Here is a 19,237-nt window from a genome sequence, read left to right on the forward strand (position 1 = left end):
CGCCGGAAGCCCGGAAATGGCCCAAAATGGCCACGCGCAGCGTTTTCGCACCCTCGTTAAGCAAGGGGAAGGCGCGAAAATGGCTGCCGGCCATTAAGAAGCATCGCTGAACGGTGAGTATTCGGCCCATTTGGAACGCATTAAACCATGTTTAATGCGTTCCAATGGAATTCCCTGCCCCGTTCAACGATGCTTCAGCATAGCAAAGGTTAATCCGGAACGGATTAACCTCGCTATGCGAGGCACCACTGTACTTGAATTTCAGGTGAGGATACTAAATCTCTAGAAGAGTCTTGGGTTGACGTTTGTAACTTGGCTCATTTGTACAAGGCATTTCAAGGTACCTGGGCTCTATAACCATCTTCCTACTGCATTACAGGTGCACATGAATGCATACGTCTGATACTGCATTACCAATCAATATAGCATTTCATGAGCCATGACCAATAGGAAGGGAACAGTTGAAACAAAAATATAAACTCTTGAATGGGTTCTTGCCTCAGAACGATTTGGCAGAACGACTGTAGACAGCATGGGCTTGAGTTGTGTGAAATTTGGAGAAGGTTGAGCAAATACTTTTAAAGTTTTAACAATAGCCTTCCCACTGTTTTTCTACAGCTTTTTTAAACAGCTCATAACAAATTAAGTAATTATTTTTCAAATGCCTACCATTACTTCTTGAAAAGAAAATGATTCCTGCTACCTGCTTTTTCTATGTGAAATTGATTTGGCCTGTCATTGTGAAGACATGGGACATTAAAGATACTTATTTTACATGGGGAAATGTTCCTAAAACTCTTGATGCACATTTTTACTATAGTGTTCTGTAGCAATTGCCCAAGCTTCTTACCAGTAGTTCAGGAAACTAACACATCTTATTGAGATGGACGGGGTATACTTCTGAGCAAGATGGTAGAATGGGATTTCAGGTTTACAATAGTACAAATATGTGTCATTGAACAAGTGAACAAACACAAAGAGCCACAGAGAGAGGAGCCATGAAGAGAATGAGGAGGGAAAGAGAAAGAGGAGCCACATGAAAGCTGGGAAGAGAAAGAAGTGTGGAATGAAGAGAAGGGAGCAACAGAATGAGAGAACTGCAAAGAGAGACAGAAAGCTTCTCTTGCATGTTTTGTGTGTATCTGGCTGCAGTAGTTCAAATACTCCCTGTGCCTCCTGTGATAAGAGCCAGCCTCTGCAGCCATGGCCAAGCTGCACAATCCGGGGACATCCCCAGAAGAAGGGAACGGTAAGCTACTTCTGTGTATTCTCTGCCACAAAAACCCTGGAAAGGGTCACCATAAGTTGGAATCAACTTGATGGCACACAATATATTGTACTTCCCCCCAAATCTCATTCTGTCTCTTTAAATAGGAAGGCCAGCATCAGTGTACTTTCAAGTGAGTCCCATTCAGTTTCCAAGGCGTAACTTAGCGTGTATTTCTGCACCTCCAGACTCGGCCGGTAAGTCTCTTTGAAATAAATGGGGCTTTTTTATGGACAAGAAATCAGGAATGCAGCCTTACTAGAAAAATAAGTGCCACTGAATTTGGTTGAACTCTTTTGAGTATGCTTGTAGGCTGGATCAATTGCAGACATAATATGCAGAAGCCAAAGTGCCAAAAATACGGCAATCTTACGTGACTACTCCGAAGGAAGCCCTGCTGAATTCAGTGGGATTTCCTTCCAGTTATACATGCCACTGTAGCCTAGACTTCTTAAGGATTTTGAAAAAAAACATTCATTTGCTTCCTACTATTATAATTACAGGAACACACTGCACTTCTTTTGTAACAGGATAACAACTTAATACCCAACACTAGCCTAATAAATAACTATTCAGGAGCAGTTGGCTTGGGCATGTCGTGAGAATGGATGATGGTCAGATTCCAAAAGATCTCCTATATGGAGAATTAGTGCAGGGAAATTGCCCCAGAGGGAGACCACAGCTGCGATTCAAGGATATTGCAAGCAGGATCTGAAGGCCTTAGGAATGGACCACAACAGATGGGAAACCCTGACATCTGAACATTCAGCCTGGAGGCAGGTGGTGCATAACGGCCTCTCCCAATTTCAAGAGACTCTTGTCCAGCAGGCCAAGGCAAAGAGGCAGTACTAAAACCAGCAAAATCAGGGAGCTGGACAGGGGACAGACTGTGTTTGTCTTCAGTGTGGAAGGGGTTGCCACTCTCGAATTGGTCTTCTCAACCACACTAGATGCTGTTTGTTCCAAGTCCTCCATACAGAGCATGTTACCAAAGTCTCTCGAGACTGAAGGATGCTTAATCTAATCAGGAGCAGTCTGCTCAATCCTAGCATTATATGCTATGCTTTTGTCTCCCTACTCCTTCCCCTGCTGCCACAGCCTACCTGACATGTGTCCTCCCCACTTTGCAAACCAAATTAGTGACCTTCTGTTTGGGTTCCAAACAACATTTGCAAGATCATAACTTCTACTAGCTTATCCACTTTTACTAAGATGGCAGATTTGCGCTGGATCCCAAAGAAGGTGCAAGAGTGAAACTTCTCTATACGAATAGAGGAAAAATAAAGACATTTCTAATTATTTTAATGCAAAAATCAAAGAAAACAGACTATTTTAATCAATGGAACAATTTAACAATGAAAACTAAAGGAGGGACACAAGGATATGCCAGCTGCATCCATTTCGTATAGGCACTCAAAATAAGAAATACTGTACTAGGATACTACAGTATTTCATTTCAATCCCTATCAATGAAGTAGGAAGAACGGAGATTCTACATCTTTGTTTTCACATTCCAGAATTTTTCAGTTTCAGTAAACAGATGTTAACATGTTATCATGGATTTAGTTAAAACAAGTCTCTGAAGACTATGAAGGTGAACAATCTTCTTTACTTCATGTACTTCTCTTGTTGATCAGCCAGGATTTTTGCTGAGGATTTGGCATCATAGAAGAGTTCATTTATTTCTTCAACATGCTCCTTTTCTATGCTGTCTTTCCCATTTATCTTGGCTAGTAGATTGGCTGGAGTAAGTAACTGCACAGAGTACCTATGGCCAAGTAAATAAAGCATTTATCAAACAAACATACCAACTACAATTCATCCATCTCTGGCAGATTGCCCACCTATGCCCCATCTCAACAGGAAGTCCCTAAGAACACTGGTTCATGCGTTGGTAATCTCAAGGAGTGACTATTGCAATGCTCTCTACATGGGACTGCATTTGAAGGTAGTTCGGAAGCTGCAGCAAGTGCAAAACACAGTGGCTAGGTTCGTCCCAAGACAATCAAAATTTGATCATATTTTGTCTGGCCTGGCCTGTCTGCACTGCCTGCTAGTATGATTCTGGGCCAAATTCAAGCTGCTAATGTCAACCTATAAAAACCTATGTGGTTTAGGACCTTGCTACCTAATAAGAGCACCTCTCCCTCATATCAACCTCTTGTCCCTCCCTATCCTTGATGTTGCACATGGCGACACCAATGGAGACCCAGAAATTGTCAACTATGAACTAGGCCTTCTCAGCCATCACCATCTCATTATAGCATTCCCTTGTAATGGAGGTGCATCAGACCCTTTCCCTCTTTGGCTTCGGGAAGCAAATTAAAACATAACTTTTTACCCAGGCCTTTGAAAAATCTATCCCATTTTAAACTGAACTACTATGTAATGTGACAGCCCTATGTGTGTTGTTTATTATTTATTATTATTTCTACCATCATGGGAATTAAGCAGTCTTTGCTAGAGAGTAGGGGCTTTTTGCTTGTCATTTTAATTTTGTTCTTTGTATACTTTTGTTAATTTCTTTTGTTCAGCTGCCCACAGTAGTGGCTTGTCACTAGTTGGCCAGGGTGACAGACAGATAAGAATACAGAGAAGTCCCCCCAAAAGCAGGCACCGAAATATTTTTCATTAGGAATATATTCAATTTTCAGAAATGTTCAACACATTTTGTAACTGGGAAAATTAAACTCTTGGGACAAAAGCCAAAGATTTACTTAACAAGAAAGGAATATTTTTATGTCAAAAACTCTATGACAATCCAATCCAAACTTAAACAAAAGATTGTGCTGGGAGATGAGATTCACTAGTTAGAAAGAACCTAATCAGCTTAGAGGGAAGAACAAAGGATAAGTCTGAATAGCACAGTCACTAAGAAGCAACTGGATTAAAGCTGAAAGATATTTAGTTGCTGATGAACACAGAGTTTAAAGAAGAATCCCATCATGTAAAACACATATAAATGGACTATGAAATGTGAGAAGTATTATCATGGTAAGCTTGCTGTTGTAAAACAAGAAATTGCATATTTACATATTGTAGCATATGGGGGTAAGTGTACTAAAATGAACTAGAATTGGTAATTTTATAAAGATAATTAAAAGATATGTTACTTTTATCAGAAGAAACAGTGTTGCATTAAGTGAGATGAGACACACACAAGCAGTTAGAAATTCAGTCTGAACAACTACAGTATATCAGACTTCATTTAGAAACCTATTAGCATACCATCACTCCCATCTACGTTAGATATACAATTGCTGAAGGATATTTGCATCATTATACTTAATGGATCATGAACCAGAACAGCTGTGAATTAAGACATGAGATATTGTGAGGGAAGAATGCAAAAAAGCTATTCCTGTACGAAAATAAAGACTTTGGACTTATTATAATTCACTAGAAATTACAATAATGGTAGAAAATTTGAAAACAGTAGGAAAAGAAGAAAAGCAAGTATCAGAAAGATTAACTCAATAAAGGAAGCCATGACCTTTAGTTTACTAGATCTAAGTGTGGCTGTTAGTGATACAACATTCTGGAGGTCTCCGTAAGGCAGAAATGACAATGGCACATAATAAAAACTCCTTTCAGTTGAACCCATTAAGAACATTGGTATAGCTACAGAATTGTATCAGCAATGACTATGTTGATCTAGTCTGCAACTTGCTAATTGTGCCAAAACGTTTGACAGTCTGTTAGCTTGATAACAATCATCTGGTCATCTATGAGGGGTTACAAGAAGAGCTGATATCTGCCTGTGATGACATAACCCAGTAAATATAATTTACCAGATCACTATGAGCAGTGTGGAGTTAAGAGAAGAAAGACTTTAATTAACTGTATGGGAAATCACTACAGGGAAGTTTTTAACAGGCTAGATGCTGATTCCTACAAAGCATTTTTATCGCTGTTATTATGTTGCAAGTACCTATGTGCGGTTTTAGCATGTCAATAACAAGAAGAATCTTCCTCAATTAGAGAAATAATTGTCCCTGAATAAAGCGGGTTATTTAGGGCTGGGAGGAACTTTAAACTTGGATAAATGAAATATTCCACCATGAAATTTGTAGCTGTGTGTTGGTTATTCCAGATACCTCTTCCTGTCCATGTTCATGCCACTTGCAAAATTAATCATGATTAAAAGCTCATAATAACATAACATGCTTACCTTAATGTTGTTTTAGTGCCAATTTCCCCAAGGTGATTCAATGCCTCTTCACTAATATTAATACTCTCTGTCTGGGCTCGAAGTTTTATAATCTAATAAAAAACAAAGTACAGAAATGAAATTTGTGTCAGTTTTGATTTTTAACATGTTTTCTTAAAACTTGAGTATGCAGTCAGAAGTTGTCCTATAGGATTAAAAAAAACCTAGGAGGCAGATGGGTTTATCTGAATTTCTGCAATACCTATGCAAAGATCCCTGTGCCTACAATGGGGAGAATATATAGTAACAATCATACAGAATGTCTTTTATTGCTCAAATAGTGCAAACAGGAATATACACAAACTAAGGTATAGGATCACAGATCATCCACATCTCACTTGGAATACTGTACAGCACAACTTTATTGTAAAGTCTCAACAGCCCTTTTGCTGCCCAAATCCACATCAGACTTTCTAGCTTCTTAACAAATAAGATGGTTAAATAAATACAAAAAAAAAGTTAGCCTGTAAGGTTCACCTACTCCACAAACCCATTCAGATAAATCTAATCTATCAAGAACAGTCTCCAGCTTGTACCAGTTTGAAGATCTTTGTAAAGTTGAAGAAGAAGATATCACCAAGAAGCCTGAGCATATAGAGCTGTAACAAAAGTGGCACTAGGCTCCCTGCAGTCTGTATTACCAGCTGAGTGATAAGGGGCAGACTGGATAATGATGTTGTGTTGTAGTGTTGAGATAACTCTGGAACTGCGAGTCTCATATAATACAGGTATTTTTCACTTTGGCAGCTTTGTAAACAAGATATCAAGAAGCACTCGTTTAAATTAAAGCCATAAAAATGCACCAAGGGAATCCGTGTAGAAGAGAAGAGGCGGGGGGAAGGATGATTAATATTTTTTTTTAAAAGAACATTACAACTTGAAGTTACTTTTAGAATGCTCTAAACTGAGACAAACATGATTAAGGAATCTTGTATGTGTGGCTATTCCCTGCCCCCAGAACTTTTCCTGCGTGGCAAAGCAAATGAATCTGGACTGTGAATCAAGAAGCTATACGTCCCAACTGGCTCTAGGCTTGTGTTTCCTTATTAGCAACTTACCATGCCGCATTGCAAGTTCAGGTTAAGTTTTAAAAGAAAATTAAGAATAGGGCATGAGATCTCCTTTTCGAAAAAGAAAGCATAAATCAGGGATTATGCACAAAATCTTTGAATCCGCCCGAACAGCAGCTGCTTTGGATTCCAATAGTTTCAGAAATTAAAATGGAAATTGATGCCAAATTTGAAGGCAGAATTTCTTGTTAAAAATTGTCCCCAAATCCCTTGAAGTACTAGGTTCCTCTATGTGGCATTAGTTAGGCCTCATTTTGAGTTCTGTATCCAGTTTTGGACACCATACTTTAAAAAGAATGCAAACAAACTGAAACAAGTTCAAAGGAGGGGAGGAAGGATCATTGAGGACTAGAAACCAAACCATATGAGGAAAGAATGAAAGAACTGGGCATTTTCTCCATCATTCCAGAGTGCAGGACATGAAATAATGTAAATCAGGAAGCCAGATTTTGATTGAATATTAGGAAAAATGTCCTAACTGTTAGACCAGTATGACAATGGAACAGTTACTTTGGAAGGTGGCGAGATATGCTGAAGGATTCGATACAAAATCAGACAACCATCTGTCAGATATATAGTTTGATTTGGATTCCTGTAGTAAACAGGGGGGCTGGACTTGATGGCCTCATAAACCCTTTCCTACTCTATGATTCTATTCTACTGATTTGGTTTACCAGTGTAGTACTTGCTCCATTGGAAAAACAAAAGAAACTGAATCCAACAAATGACATCTGTATAGCGACTATGAATTTACTGCATGCCACAGTCAACAGTGTTTTATCTTCTCCTTTGAAATTATATGCAAGAATCAATGGGTTCCACTCTGTGACACTCCTTTACTGAAGATGGGAAGATGAAAATGTGACAGAGACCATGAGCTATCTTTACACTCTCTCTAGTGTTTACTATGACACACAATAGTATTTTATAGAGTTGATAGTGTAACACATAAACCAGATGCCACTAATATTTGTAAGGTTCCTCTAAAACATTCATCCTCTAACTGGGGTATAAATGTAAAGATTGCAGAACTGAAACTGAAATTTATTTACAAAAATCTCAACTAGGGATGGCACTTGGTTATTTTATTTAAGGGTTAGGACTTACTTCTATGACACGTTTACAGATTCAATATGACAATGTGAAAAGGGATGTGAATAACTGAATTTTTCTCTGAACATGCCAATCCCTTCTAGAAAGGCTATATGCTTTTATTAACACTGTGAAAAGCTCTCCTAGCCCCTTCCAGAGCCTTTCCTGATCTTGAAGGAAACTAAGCCAGGTCTAAACCTTATCTGTTAAACTGTCAGTCCTTTCTTTCTAAATCTCCCACTCCCACCTGATACGCTGTGGTTTGCCATGATTTAACTGATTAAGAAGCTTTCTGGAGGACAGACAAATTACCTGTCCATCACCCAGTCCATAAAACGTTTGCCAGATGTAAGCAAAGTGCAGGCTGCATGCAGCCCCCCTGGGTCTCACAGCACTCTCAGTAAACTAAAATTAACATTCCCCCCCCCCCAGAAGGTTCCCTTGCTCCCTCCTGGGAGTGCAGGGGCAGGTTACCAAGTTTTGCCAGCCCTTGAACTCTTTTAGGCTGGGTGAGCTCTCTTCCAAACTGGAAATAATTTAGAACAACTCAGGAGCATCCTGTTAAAATAGTGAAAGTGGTCTTTGCTACCACAGGAGGATATGCAGAGTCTTTGGACTAAACCTTTTTCATAAAAAATAAAGTGCCAGAGCAGGACTGAGCATGAAGACAGGGGAGAGGAGGAGGGACATGGGAGTGGGTGTGATGACCCCCCAAGATCTAAGGGTAGGTATCTGTGGTTCCTGGATCTCTGGAAGGTGGTCACCCCAGATTGATTCCAAATTAAACTTGCCTTTAAGATTCCAGGAGACTGTGGTTCTTGCTACAACAGATTACCGTGAATACTACTCAGAAATGTCTGAATGATAGTTAAGCATTAGTATTTTCTACATTTGCAAGTTGAGTTTTGTACTGTACTTTAAAGGATTCTGTATGCCTGTGCGGTCTCCTAAAGAGAACCTGAATTCAATGCTCCCTCTGTATAGGACTTTTCTTCCCTGTGAGAGCAAATTACATCTGCTTTTAAAAAGCTTCAGAATAAATAGGTATATCCAGAAGTGGTCTGTGCTATTTTTAATGGGAGAGACTACTCTGATATGCATCCCATACAAAATAACTCAACATACATTCCACTGGAACCAATGCAATGTTGATGGAAGACATTGAAATGTTTGGACATTTACTTGACTGTGCTTCAGACTTAAGTCCATTGTTCCAAGTCCAGTCAAGTGATACTGTGAAAATATCTCTCTTCAGGTGGATGATAAATTGATGAAACTTGTCAGAAGGGTGGGGGAAAAAGACAGGGGTGTCTTTTTTCCCCCCTGCCCATCCTCTTCAACTGGGGGTCAGTTATTACGTAATTATAATAAGAACATTAAACAAATTAGCTCAGTAATCCAAATTCTCCTTGGAGGAAATGCCCCATTTTTGCTGTAGCTGTGTTCCATCAAGTAACCTGAGATCATGGCTTCCTTTATGGAGTTAATCCACCTCATATTTTGTCTTCCTCTTTTCCTCCTGTCCACAATCCTTCCTAGCATTATTGTTTTTTTTTCCAGAGAATCTTGCTTTCCATAATCTACTCAAAATACAACAGCCTCAGCTTCTTCATTTTTGCATCCATAGTTGGGGCTTCATTTGCCCTTGGGCCTACTTGTTTGTCTTTCTGGCACTCCAAGGTATCCACAAAGCTCTCTTCCAGAACCATATTTCAAATTAATCATTTTTTCCTATCCAGCTTTCTTCACTGTCCAGCTTCCACATGTGTACATAGTGATCAGGAATATGATAGCTTGGATGATCTTGGTTTTGATTTCCAATGACATGTCTTTACACTTGATGATATTTTCTAATTCTTCCATTGCTGCCCTTCCAAGTTTCAGTCATCTGATTTTTGGCCACAGTCTCCCTTGAACTGATGACTGAATAAAGGTACACAAAATCTTTAACAATTTCAATTGCTTCACTGTCAGCATTAAAGTTCTTCTGTAGTAATGATTTTTGTCTCCTGCTCTGGCACTTTCTTCTTCCATTTTGATCAGAAATCATTTCAAATCACTACTGCTTTCTGCCAGTAAGATTGTATCATTAGAACTTCTTATGTTACTGATGTTTCTTCCATCAACTTTCACTCTGCCTTTATTTGAATACAGTCTAGCCTTCCATATGATATATTCTGCATACAGACTGAACAAATAGGAGATAAAATACAGCCTTGTCTGACACCTCTGCCTATGGGAAGCCATTCTGTTTCTCCATATTTTCTCCTATACTCTTATCCAAAGTATAGATAATGCATTAGGACAATCAAGTGCTGAAGCAAACCAATTTATTTTACAGCAGTCCATAGCTTTTCATGATCAACACTGTCAAAGGCTTTGCTGTAGTCTATAAATCTAATGACTGATTTTCTTCTGAAATTCTTTGGTGCATTCCAGTAGCCAACATATTTCAAATATGATCTCTAGTACCTCTTCCTTCTCCCACCTGAACAATGGCTATTTCTCACTCTATACAGTATAGGCTGCTCTATATAGGCTACCTGGAGATTCACTTTGTTTGCATGGGAAATAAATGCAATGATCCTATAGTTATTGCACTGCTTGATGTCTCTTTTCTTGGGGACTGGAATGTATATTCAACATTTCCCATTTGTGGGTCGTTATCTTACCCCCCCCCCCATATTTATTGGTATATTCTTGTTAGGATTTTAACAGATTTGTAGTTTGAATAATTATTTTGATATCTCCATCTATTCTTGATTTATTTCTTTCAACTTCTTTGAGATTAGCTTTCACTTGCATTTCTAAAATTGCAGGTTCTTCATCACTTGCATTTCTAGAATTGCAGGTTCTTCACCCATGCTTCTTCATCAGCCTATGGGCCATTGCTTTATTTTCTGTATTTGATAGCATATTCTTATTAGGATTTTGACAAATTCAGTCTTCACAGCTTGAAAATTCCAGTGTACAATGGATGAGTAAGACACTCAAGATATTACTCTGATATTTAAATTTTAATTGAAATGTAACTGGAACTCTAACTGAAAAGCAATGAGATTTTTTGCTCCTCCAATAGTTGTGCCAAAAAAAGGCTAACATTACTTGTAAATACTACATTTTTAGTAGGTAGAAACAGCATTTTGCTATTCTAGCTCTTTTTTATTAGAAAAATGGTTCAGTGGCAAGGTTTCTATTTAAGAACATCAGAAAGAAGTCCCAATATCACAGGAACACTTTACCCTTAATGCAAGAGCCTATGGGAAACTAGTTTAGGTACATCATTGATTCCTCCATCGTCATTCAACAACCTACATGGGAGGTTCAAGAGTGATCTAATGTGATATACAATTTATAATAGAACACTCCTAAAAAAATGGAAAGACTGACCTGAGCTCAAGAAAAACTACAGTCACTAGAAATAATGTGCCATCTTTCTCCATTCTTTATGCCTCTGAAAGTGCAACTCAAATAGTGCAGAGAACAGTTCAGTTTTCCTGCTGAACTTTCAGGCTTTCAAAGAATGACAGGGCTTTTACATTGTCTTTTAATGTTAATATACAGATTAAACTCTCAGTGTACAGCTGTATCTTCTGGTCAGCTCAATTGTAATCTGCATCAATGTGCTCGACCCAACCTGTCAGGTACACAAACACATCCGAGCTATCAATACCACAGCATATTTTTGAAAAAAAAGTAACACACAAAAGAATCTTCATACCAAAGAAAATGAAGCTTTGCTAGTACGTTTATATTCAATAAATGCCTCTTTTTCACCTTGGCACTCATCCAGGAGCAGAGACTATTATCTGTTGACAATGCTTTCTGCTATTGACACTATCTCCTAAATAATACAAAGAAATGACATGATAAACTGTAATGGCTCCTGTTTGGTGTCAGTCTGCAGCACTAAGATGCTAATGAAGAACTTTTGCCAACATGCCTCATAATAGCATGCAAGGATTATAATCAATGTTCCATGTCCCAATATGAGCCTCATAGCTGAAGTCTTGGAAACTTAGGAAACGTTCCATTGCATGCTGGAAAGTCGTTGAAAGCACTGGGAAGTGTAAAACACCAGAAGGGCCTCTAGAAAGAGGGACACGATAATACTGTACAGGCAAAAAGAATACAGGATCCAAAGCACCAAAATAACACGAAGACCAGGAGTATGTAATCCCACACTTTCCATGACACAAAAATGCCAATTTCACTGAACAAATGTAGAAAGATTAAGCCATAAAAAACACCACCCTGGTGGGTTTCAGAAAGGCAATATTGAATTATTTTAATAATAGCAATAAACACTAAAACTTAAATGTAATTGTTAGTTCCAACTAGAATAGATGTACGGCTCAATGAAGCTTGAGTAAAATGTTCACTTACCAAGTTCCCACTGACTCAATAGACTAACAACAGATTTAAAGCCAAAATGTATCAGAATCTATATGCAGCATTCCTTTTATAAAGAAGTTCAAGGAAAATGTGTTCCTATATCAGATGAATTCAAATGAATAAATGCATCTGCACAGAGATAATACACAGCATAGTGGTCGCCATACAGTTAAGTATTTTTGCTAACCATTTTTTCCAGTGATGAGATTTTCAACACTGGAGTGTCTTATGGGCCCTTTAATTACTGTGGAACAAAATATTTAAGAGTTTTAAAGGAGAATATTATTTTTTTTATTTTAATTTCAGGCCTGTCTGGATCTTGTCTCATCTCAGAAGCAGGGAAATGGAAAATACTTCATATTTAATTAATAGTCCAAAAATCAATATGTAAGCAAGTATAGATCTTCCACTATTTCCAACTGTCACATAAGAGGTGATTTTGTAACGGAGGAAACCTACAATTTGGATTCACCGTTAAGTGAAGTTTTGGTTTCAGAAATTCTAGACAATATCACAGGACCTAAAAACCGGCTAGAAATGAATCCTAAAAGTATTCAGTTTTCAAAAGGAAAGAAGTCAGCTGCATTGACACCTGACCACAGGCTTCATTATTGTTTAAGATTTCAGAGAGACATTTTACATTGATAAAAAGTTACCTGCTTCATTTCCTGTGGTGTATATAGCATGGTCCTAATTATCATCACCCTGTCCAGTAGATCCAAAGGTATCCCATGAGGAGATATTATATCTTCTGTTCCTCTGTGAATATTTTAAAAAGGGAATGAAGTTAAGAGTTTTACATGATAGCTGGGGATTAGGTAGGTGGCTGGAGAAATCCCCCCCCCACACACACATTTAAGAAGAGCAAAAAGAAAAGAAATTCCTAATTGGTGATTGCTGAAGGTTCATAGCCTCAAGGAGTTAGTCATGTAAACCTTGCCTCCCCCACCCCGATACTTCATATGGGAAATATAAGTTTACATTCCACATGTGCGCATGTCAACTGAAAAATGTAGCGTGGAGTTATACAATAAGCTTGTTGAATTTGTTGCCATCGCAAGGTACCTTAATTTATCATTTTAGTACAAATGTTGTCAAACTCTCCTTCCCTACCTCCCACTAGAACAGTTTAAACAAAACAATGTAGCTTCAGAAGACTTTGACTCTCCGTTAGAGGGCACTCAAGCTTCACTTGAAACTATTTCATTCAGTTAACAGAAAACTATGATCCTATTTGATGGTGGAATGGGGTGGTTGAAAGAAAGAGTATACAATAAGCTGTATAAGATTGTTTTTCACACCCTCTCTTTTTAAACTAAATTGCAGAATCATCCAAATCAAGAGCATATATTCTTACTAATGTGTCATGCAAGAATATATTCACTAGAGAATTATGGCACACAAGAAAATCTAATCTGTACAAACTGTAGTCCTATGGAGGTCTAATTATACTTCAGAAAACAGAGTGAAATTATTGTATGCCAGGAGCTCAAAAGAGGAACACAGCCCAGGTATAAATCTACTGATAAGACAGAGGATTGGGAGGCCAGAGGGAAATGCCACTTAGAACATGGCACTGCAGTTATCCATGATATGTACACCAATGCAATTCTTTTTTATATAGAAGATCAACTACTGCTAGGCAAAAGGCTATCCTTATCTGTTCTATGAAGGCAGGCCAAAAATGGAACATGCAAACGATAACGCTGAAGATTCTGATGGTAAACTACTGGCAATTTATGATGGTAAATTACTGTGGATACAGTAATTTATGATTTAAAAATCTGAAATGAAAGCATAGCAGGTAGGGGATTCAATGTGAGGTCAGATACTAAAGAGAAAAGTGGGCTCCGTCCCTTTCCCACTAAGAATAGAAGAGAATGGAAATACCCTGACATGGAGTAGTGTAACAGTGCTTATATATCAACGCCTAGACATTAAATCCCCTCCCTTGGTGTCTTAAAAGTGGACAAAACAAGCTTAATGCTTTTTAAAAAAAAGACAACTGCATAGATGGGAGTGCACACAAAAAGTCTCCTACACCTGACTGTGATGCAGGTAACCAATTTTGCAAAATAAGTTGGTGGATAATTGTAAAAATGGAGGCAGTCCAAAAAGGATATATTACTCAGGGATCTCCAATATTTTTCACCCCGCGGACCGGCTGGGGAAGGTGGGGCACCCCCGCGGTTGTGTGCATGCGTGAATGACACACGGTGTTTATGTGGATGCACAAACGGCGACGCGGCGCTCGCACGGGTGCACTGGAGCATGCGCGCATGCACAAATTGGCTGTGTGGGGGTGAGTACATGAGGCAGGTGGGGCGGAACATTTGTCTCCGCAGCCCGGTCCAGCTCAGGCCACAGATTGGCTCCAGACCTCAGACTGGGGGTTGGGGGCCTCTGTTATAATTTATGACCCCTATAAGGAATACAAATTGATAGAGTCTCCTTTTCCAGCAAATAATGTATTTAACTCATGCAGTAATAGAAAATTATACAGACTCATGAAACAGTGCTATCTTGTAACAGCTGTACTAAAATTCTAGAGTTTCCTCTATATTTGGCATAAGGTATACAAGCATGAGGCTTTCCACCCCTATCATAGACATCAAGCAACAATAGCAAGAAAGGATGAGTCCCACCATTTGGCATACTTTTTATGGCCAGTTACTAACAGCAGAGTAAGAGAGCTGTTTTCCGTTTTTTTTTTACTACAGAATGAAATGCCAAAAGTAATAATTTTATAGTAATTAATACAAAAATGATTTATTGTGTTGCCACTGTTTTAGGCTTCTGAGGCTAACCTGATCATACTGAAGAAAAGATGATGCATGCATTTAATGTGATCAGGCAGTCTGAGAAAAAAAATGCCATAAGCAGACAAAGTAAAGATATGTGTGTAGACTAATACGAAAAACACGAGTGGATCTTTGACTGGTATTTTTAATAAAAGACAAGGACTATTCCAATAATACCTGAAAGTTACCTGACCAGTATTTAGCTGTGAGCAGTATGCCATGCAGGATATAACTTAATCCTTGAGTAAGGAAGGTAGTTTTTTTATTATTATTATTATTATTATTATTATTATTATTATTATTATTATTATTATTATTATTATTATTATTATTATTATTATTATTATTATTCAAAAACACCAGGTGCAGTCAATCAAAACTATAAAAACACTGAATGGTAATATATAACATATAGAAGTTTAACCAAAATACTAAGTCTCTAGCATACATACTGTTACTCTTTCTAAGTCACAGTATGTATGCTATTCCTAATTTTGCCATTTTTTTGAGATTTCTGAAATCTGCAACTGCTTATAGTACTGTGTGAAATTTCTTGATATTGGTCCCAAATCCTCAATGACTACGGGGACCACTAAAGTGTGTTCCATCCACAAGCAAGATGATTCGAGTGCCAGGTCTCTGTACTTTGTTAGTTTTTCCAATTTTTTTTCATCTCTGGCATCCCCTGGAATTGTAATGTCAATGATCCAGACATTTCTTCATTCTATTAATACGTCTCGTGTGTTATGTTCAAGGTGTCTATCCATCTGGATCCAGAAATCTCGCAAGATCTTGACTTCCTCATTTTCTGACACCTTCTCTACCTGGTGTTCCCATGGGTTTTTGGTGGCTGGCAAGCTATATTTTTGCATGATGACCAGAGCACTAATTTTGTTACTCTCATGTCTAATTTTGTAATCTGTTTGTGCAATCTTTGGACATTCGCAGATGAGGTGTGACACAGTTTTATTTTTTTTTTGCCTGAGTTGACATTTCCTGTTAGCACTAATTCCTTGGATCTTAGCTTTCATCATGTTGGTTTGGAGAGCTTGTTCTTATGCAGCAAAAAGCAAGCCTTCGGTTTCTTTCTTAAGGGTCCCCAGTTTTAGCCATGCCCATGCTAAATTATGATCATGCTTTCCATCAATATTTTTCAGGTGTTGTCCATGTAGTGGTTTATTTTTCTAACTCTTTAATTTATTTTCAAATTGTTCTTTCCTATATTGAACCTTTGTTTCTGTTGTTTTCAAAATCACCATTTTCGCTGTCTTAAGTAATTTTTCTCTACTTGTACTAATATAATCATTTAGGCTTCTTTTTTACTCGTCTACTACCTGCTGTACTGGCAGTAATCAAAAGTCTCCAATGATGGTGATGATTATTAAAAATACCATTAAAATCAAAACAACTTTTATGATGCAACAGAATAAGAAAAGGGGATAGAGAGGAATTAGCAAGACAAGAAAGTTATATGTATTGAATTAAGAAATATATTCCACAATTTTTTATCATAATGGAAAATGTAGGCAAAGGAGTTCCATACAAAGTTACTGGAAAATTAAATTAAGATCTGACAGTAAGAAAGAAACCTTACTTTTGTGGTGAGAGACAAGCATTTACAAGGATTGCACCACTGAAGGAAAAAGGTGGCGCAGCAGCTATAGCATAGTAGATAGTACCAAAGCTTTAAAAATGATCTTCGGAGCAATATTAAGAACATTCTGAAGCAACAAAGCAGGGCAACTGTCAAGGAGAAGACCAAAAGTAAAAACATGAATGGAGTGGGGGGTGGGGAGCTTCAGAAAAACTGGCTTTATCCAAGAAATGAATTCTTGGTCATTGCAATGTGAGGTACATTTTTCCCTGCAGTGAAGCCCTCAGGCAGCCCTGCAGCAACAGATATGGTTGTGACCCATCAAGATGATTATCACGGGTGTATCAGCACCAAGGATAAAAAGCTTCCAGAGATCATAGCTCTTTGTGCTGAACCAGCTAACACTGAAGCTTATGGGAAGACGAAAATCATGCAGGACTAAGCTTTAAGCACTGTACCTGATTACACAGTTCCCTCGGTTGGAAGCAAAGATGACAATCGGAGCAATTGAAGATTCCAGTGCTCGGTGCAAATACGTGAAACACTCAATATCCAGCATGTGTACTTCATCCACAAAAAGCACACCAGGCACTAACTCTGCAATGCCTTGATCAATGTACTTATTCACCACCTTGTTGATCTCTCCACGAAGTTTGTCTAATGGAAAGATATTAGTAAGTTCAAAATTATCGATTTTTACTGAAAATTCAAATGTACAGTTGTGTTCAAAATTATTCAACCCCCAATACTGTAAATGGGTTTAGGGACTATAGTGTACATTTGGAAATGTATTCAGAATGAAATCCTACAAGGACGTTTTAAAGAACCAAATGCAACTAAAATAACATCAATTGTTTATGTAATACAGTAGTAAATGTTTCTTTTGTGGTTTCTTCATTGCCACAATTATTCAACCCCTTAAAGACTACCACTCTGAAGAAGAGAGGTTCATTCAGGTGTTTTCGATCAGGTATTGAAAACACCTGTGGATGTCACCGAGCACCAATCAAGCATAATAAGCACCAATTAGGCAGCTTTAAAATGACTGTGATACTCAGCTCCTTCTAGACATTTACTGGTGTGGTTACAAACATGGTGAAGTCAAGAGAATGGTCCAGGAAGACAAGAGAAGAGGTGATTTGTCTTCACAGGAAGGGCAATGGCTATAAGAAGATTGCAAAGAAGTTAAACATACCAAGAGACACCATAGGAAGCATCATTCGCAAATTCAAGGCAAAGGGCACTGTTGAAATGCTACCTGGTTGTGGAAGAAAGAAGATGCTGACTTCGACTGCTGTGCGCTACCTAAAGCGTAGAGTGGTGAAAAGTCCCCGTGTGACTGCTGAGGAACTGAAAAAAGATTTGTCAGATGTGGGTATAGAAGTTTCAGCTCAGACAATAAGGCGCACACTGTGTAATGAAGGTCTCCATGCCAGAACCCCCAGGCGCACCCCCTTGCTGTCTCCCAAGAATAAGAAGAGTTGACTGCAGTATGCCAAAAGTCATGTGGGCAAAGCACAAAAGTTGTGGGATAGTGTTCTGTGGACTGATGAAACAAAATTAGAACTGTTTGGGCCCATGGATCAACGCTATGTTTGGAGGAGGAAGAACAAGGCATATGACGAAAAGAACACCTTGCCTACTGTGAAGCATGGCGGAGGGTCAATAATGCTTTAGGGCTGTTTTGCTTCTGCAGGTACAGGGAAGCTTCAGCGTGTACAAGGTACCATGAATTCTCTTCAGTACCAGGAGATATTGGATGAAAATGTGATGCAGTCCGTCACACACCTGAGGCTTGGGAGACGTTGGACCTTTCAACAGGACAATGATCCCAAGCATACCTCCAAGTCCACTAGAGCATGGTTGCAGAGGAAAGGCTGGAACATTTTGGAGTGGCCATCGCAGTCACCAGACTTAAATCCGATTGAGAACCTCTGGTGGGACTTAAAGAAAGCAGTTGCAGTGCGCAAGCCTAAGAATTTGACTGAACTGGAGGCTTTTGCCCATGAAGAATGGGCGAAGATACCCGTAGATCGCTGCAAGACACTTGTGTCAAGCTATGCTTCACGTTTAAAAGCTGTTATAACTGTAAAAGGATGTTGTACTAAGTACTAAGATTGAATGTCACTTGGGGGTTGAATAAAAACTAATAATGATGTGAGCACAGAAAAGACATTTGTGGTTATTTCATTATAACCTTAAGGTTATATTTCTCTGACCTACAAGTGCCTCTTTCATGTAAATGTAAGCAAGATGACTGAATGATCAAAATCAATGTCAAAATGGCCAAAACATTCAATTTCAGTGGGGGTTGAATAATTTTGAACACAACTGTAACTGATAGTGGAGAAATGCCCATTTTCCATCAGTTTATCAGTATCTTTTTCTGAATAGAGACACATTCCCCAATGCAAATTCAATGGACTATTTTAATTTATCTCCATTAAACTGCAAAAGACTAATAATTATCCACTTAAGTCAGTCAGTATGTAATTGGACAGACAACCAATCATTATAATGAACTTAGTTTTCTCACTTTCAGTATTCTGAAGTTCATTTATAGAGATGGTTATTTGTTTGGCTTAAGGCTACAGCAGAGGTTTCTAACAGAGAAATGAACACTTCTACACTTCTTCTATACCATAGATAAGCACTGAGCGTACATTATTTGTTATCTGCCAAAGCCACAAAATTTTTCCATTTATTTTTCCTATGCAGTTCCCAACACATTCGCCTAGGTCAAGCTTTGTGGAAAAATTTAAAACAGGCTGAGTAAGATAAACACTTTGACCTAATCCTTTTTCTTAG

At 38.4% G+C, this 19,237-nt stretch overlaps 1 protein-coding gene across 1 annotated transcript in view; it reads right to left on the minus strand.

Moving 5' to 3' along the window:
• Window positions 1–2,552: 2,552 nt before the first annotated feature.
• The window catches only part of RUVBL1 (RuvB like AAA ATPase 1), a 31,624-nt gene continuing 14,939 nt past the window's right edge, over window positions 2,553–19,237 (minus strand). Inside the window, exons 8-11 of the mRNA XM_020811517.3 lie at window positions 16,888–17,086; window positions 12,691–12,793; window positions 5,439–5,530; window positions 2,553–3,035 (exon numbers count right to left, since the gene is read on the minus strand). Coding sequence (XP_020667176.1) covers window positions 2,876–3,035; window positions 5,439–5,530; window positions 12,691–12,793; window positions 16,888–17,086 — 554 coding nt within the window. The 3' untranslated portion in view covers window positions 2,553–2,875. The remainder of the gene's footprint in view (window positions 3,036–5,438; window positions 5,531–12,690; window positions 12,794–16,887; window positions 17,087–19,237) is intronic.

Source organism: Pogona vitticeps, chromosome 2 (assembly GCF_051106095.1).
Source record: "Pogona vitticeps strain Pit_001003342236 chromosome 2, PviZW2.1, whole genome shotgun sequence".
In the NCBI taxonomy this organism is placed as follows: domain Eukaryota; kingdom Metazoa; phylum Chordata; class Lepidosauria; order Squamata; family Agamidae; genus Pogona; species Pogona vitticeps.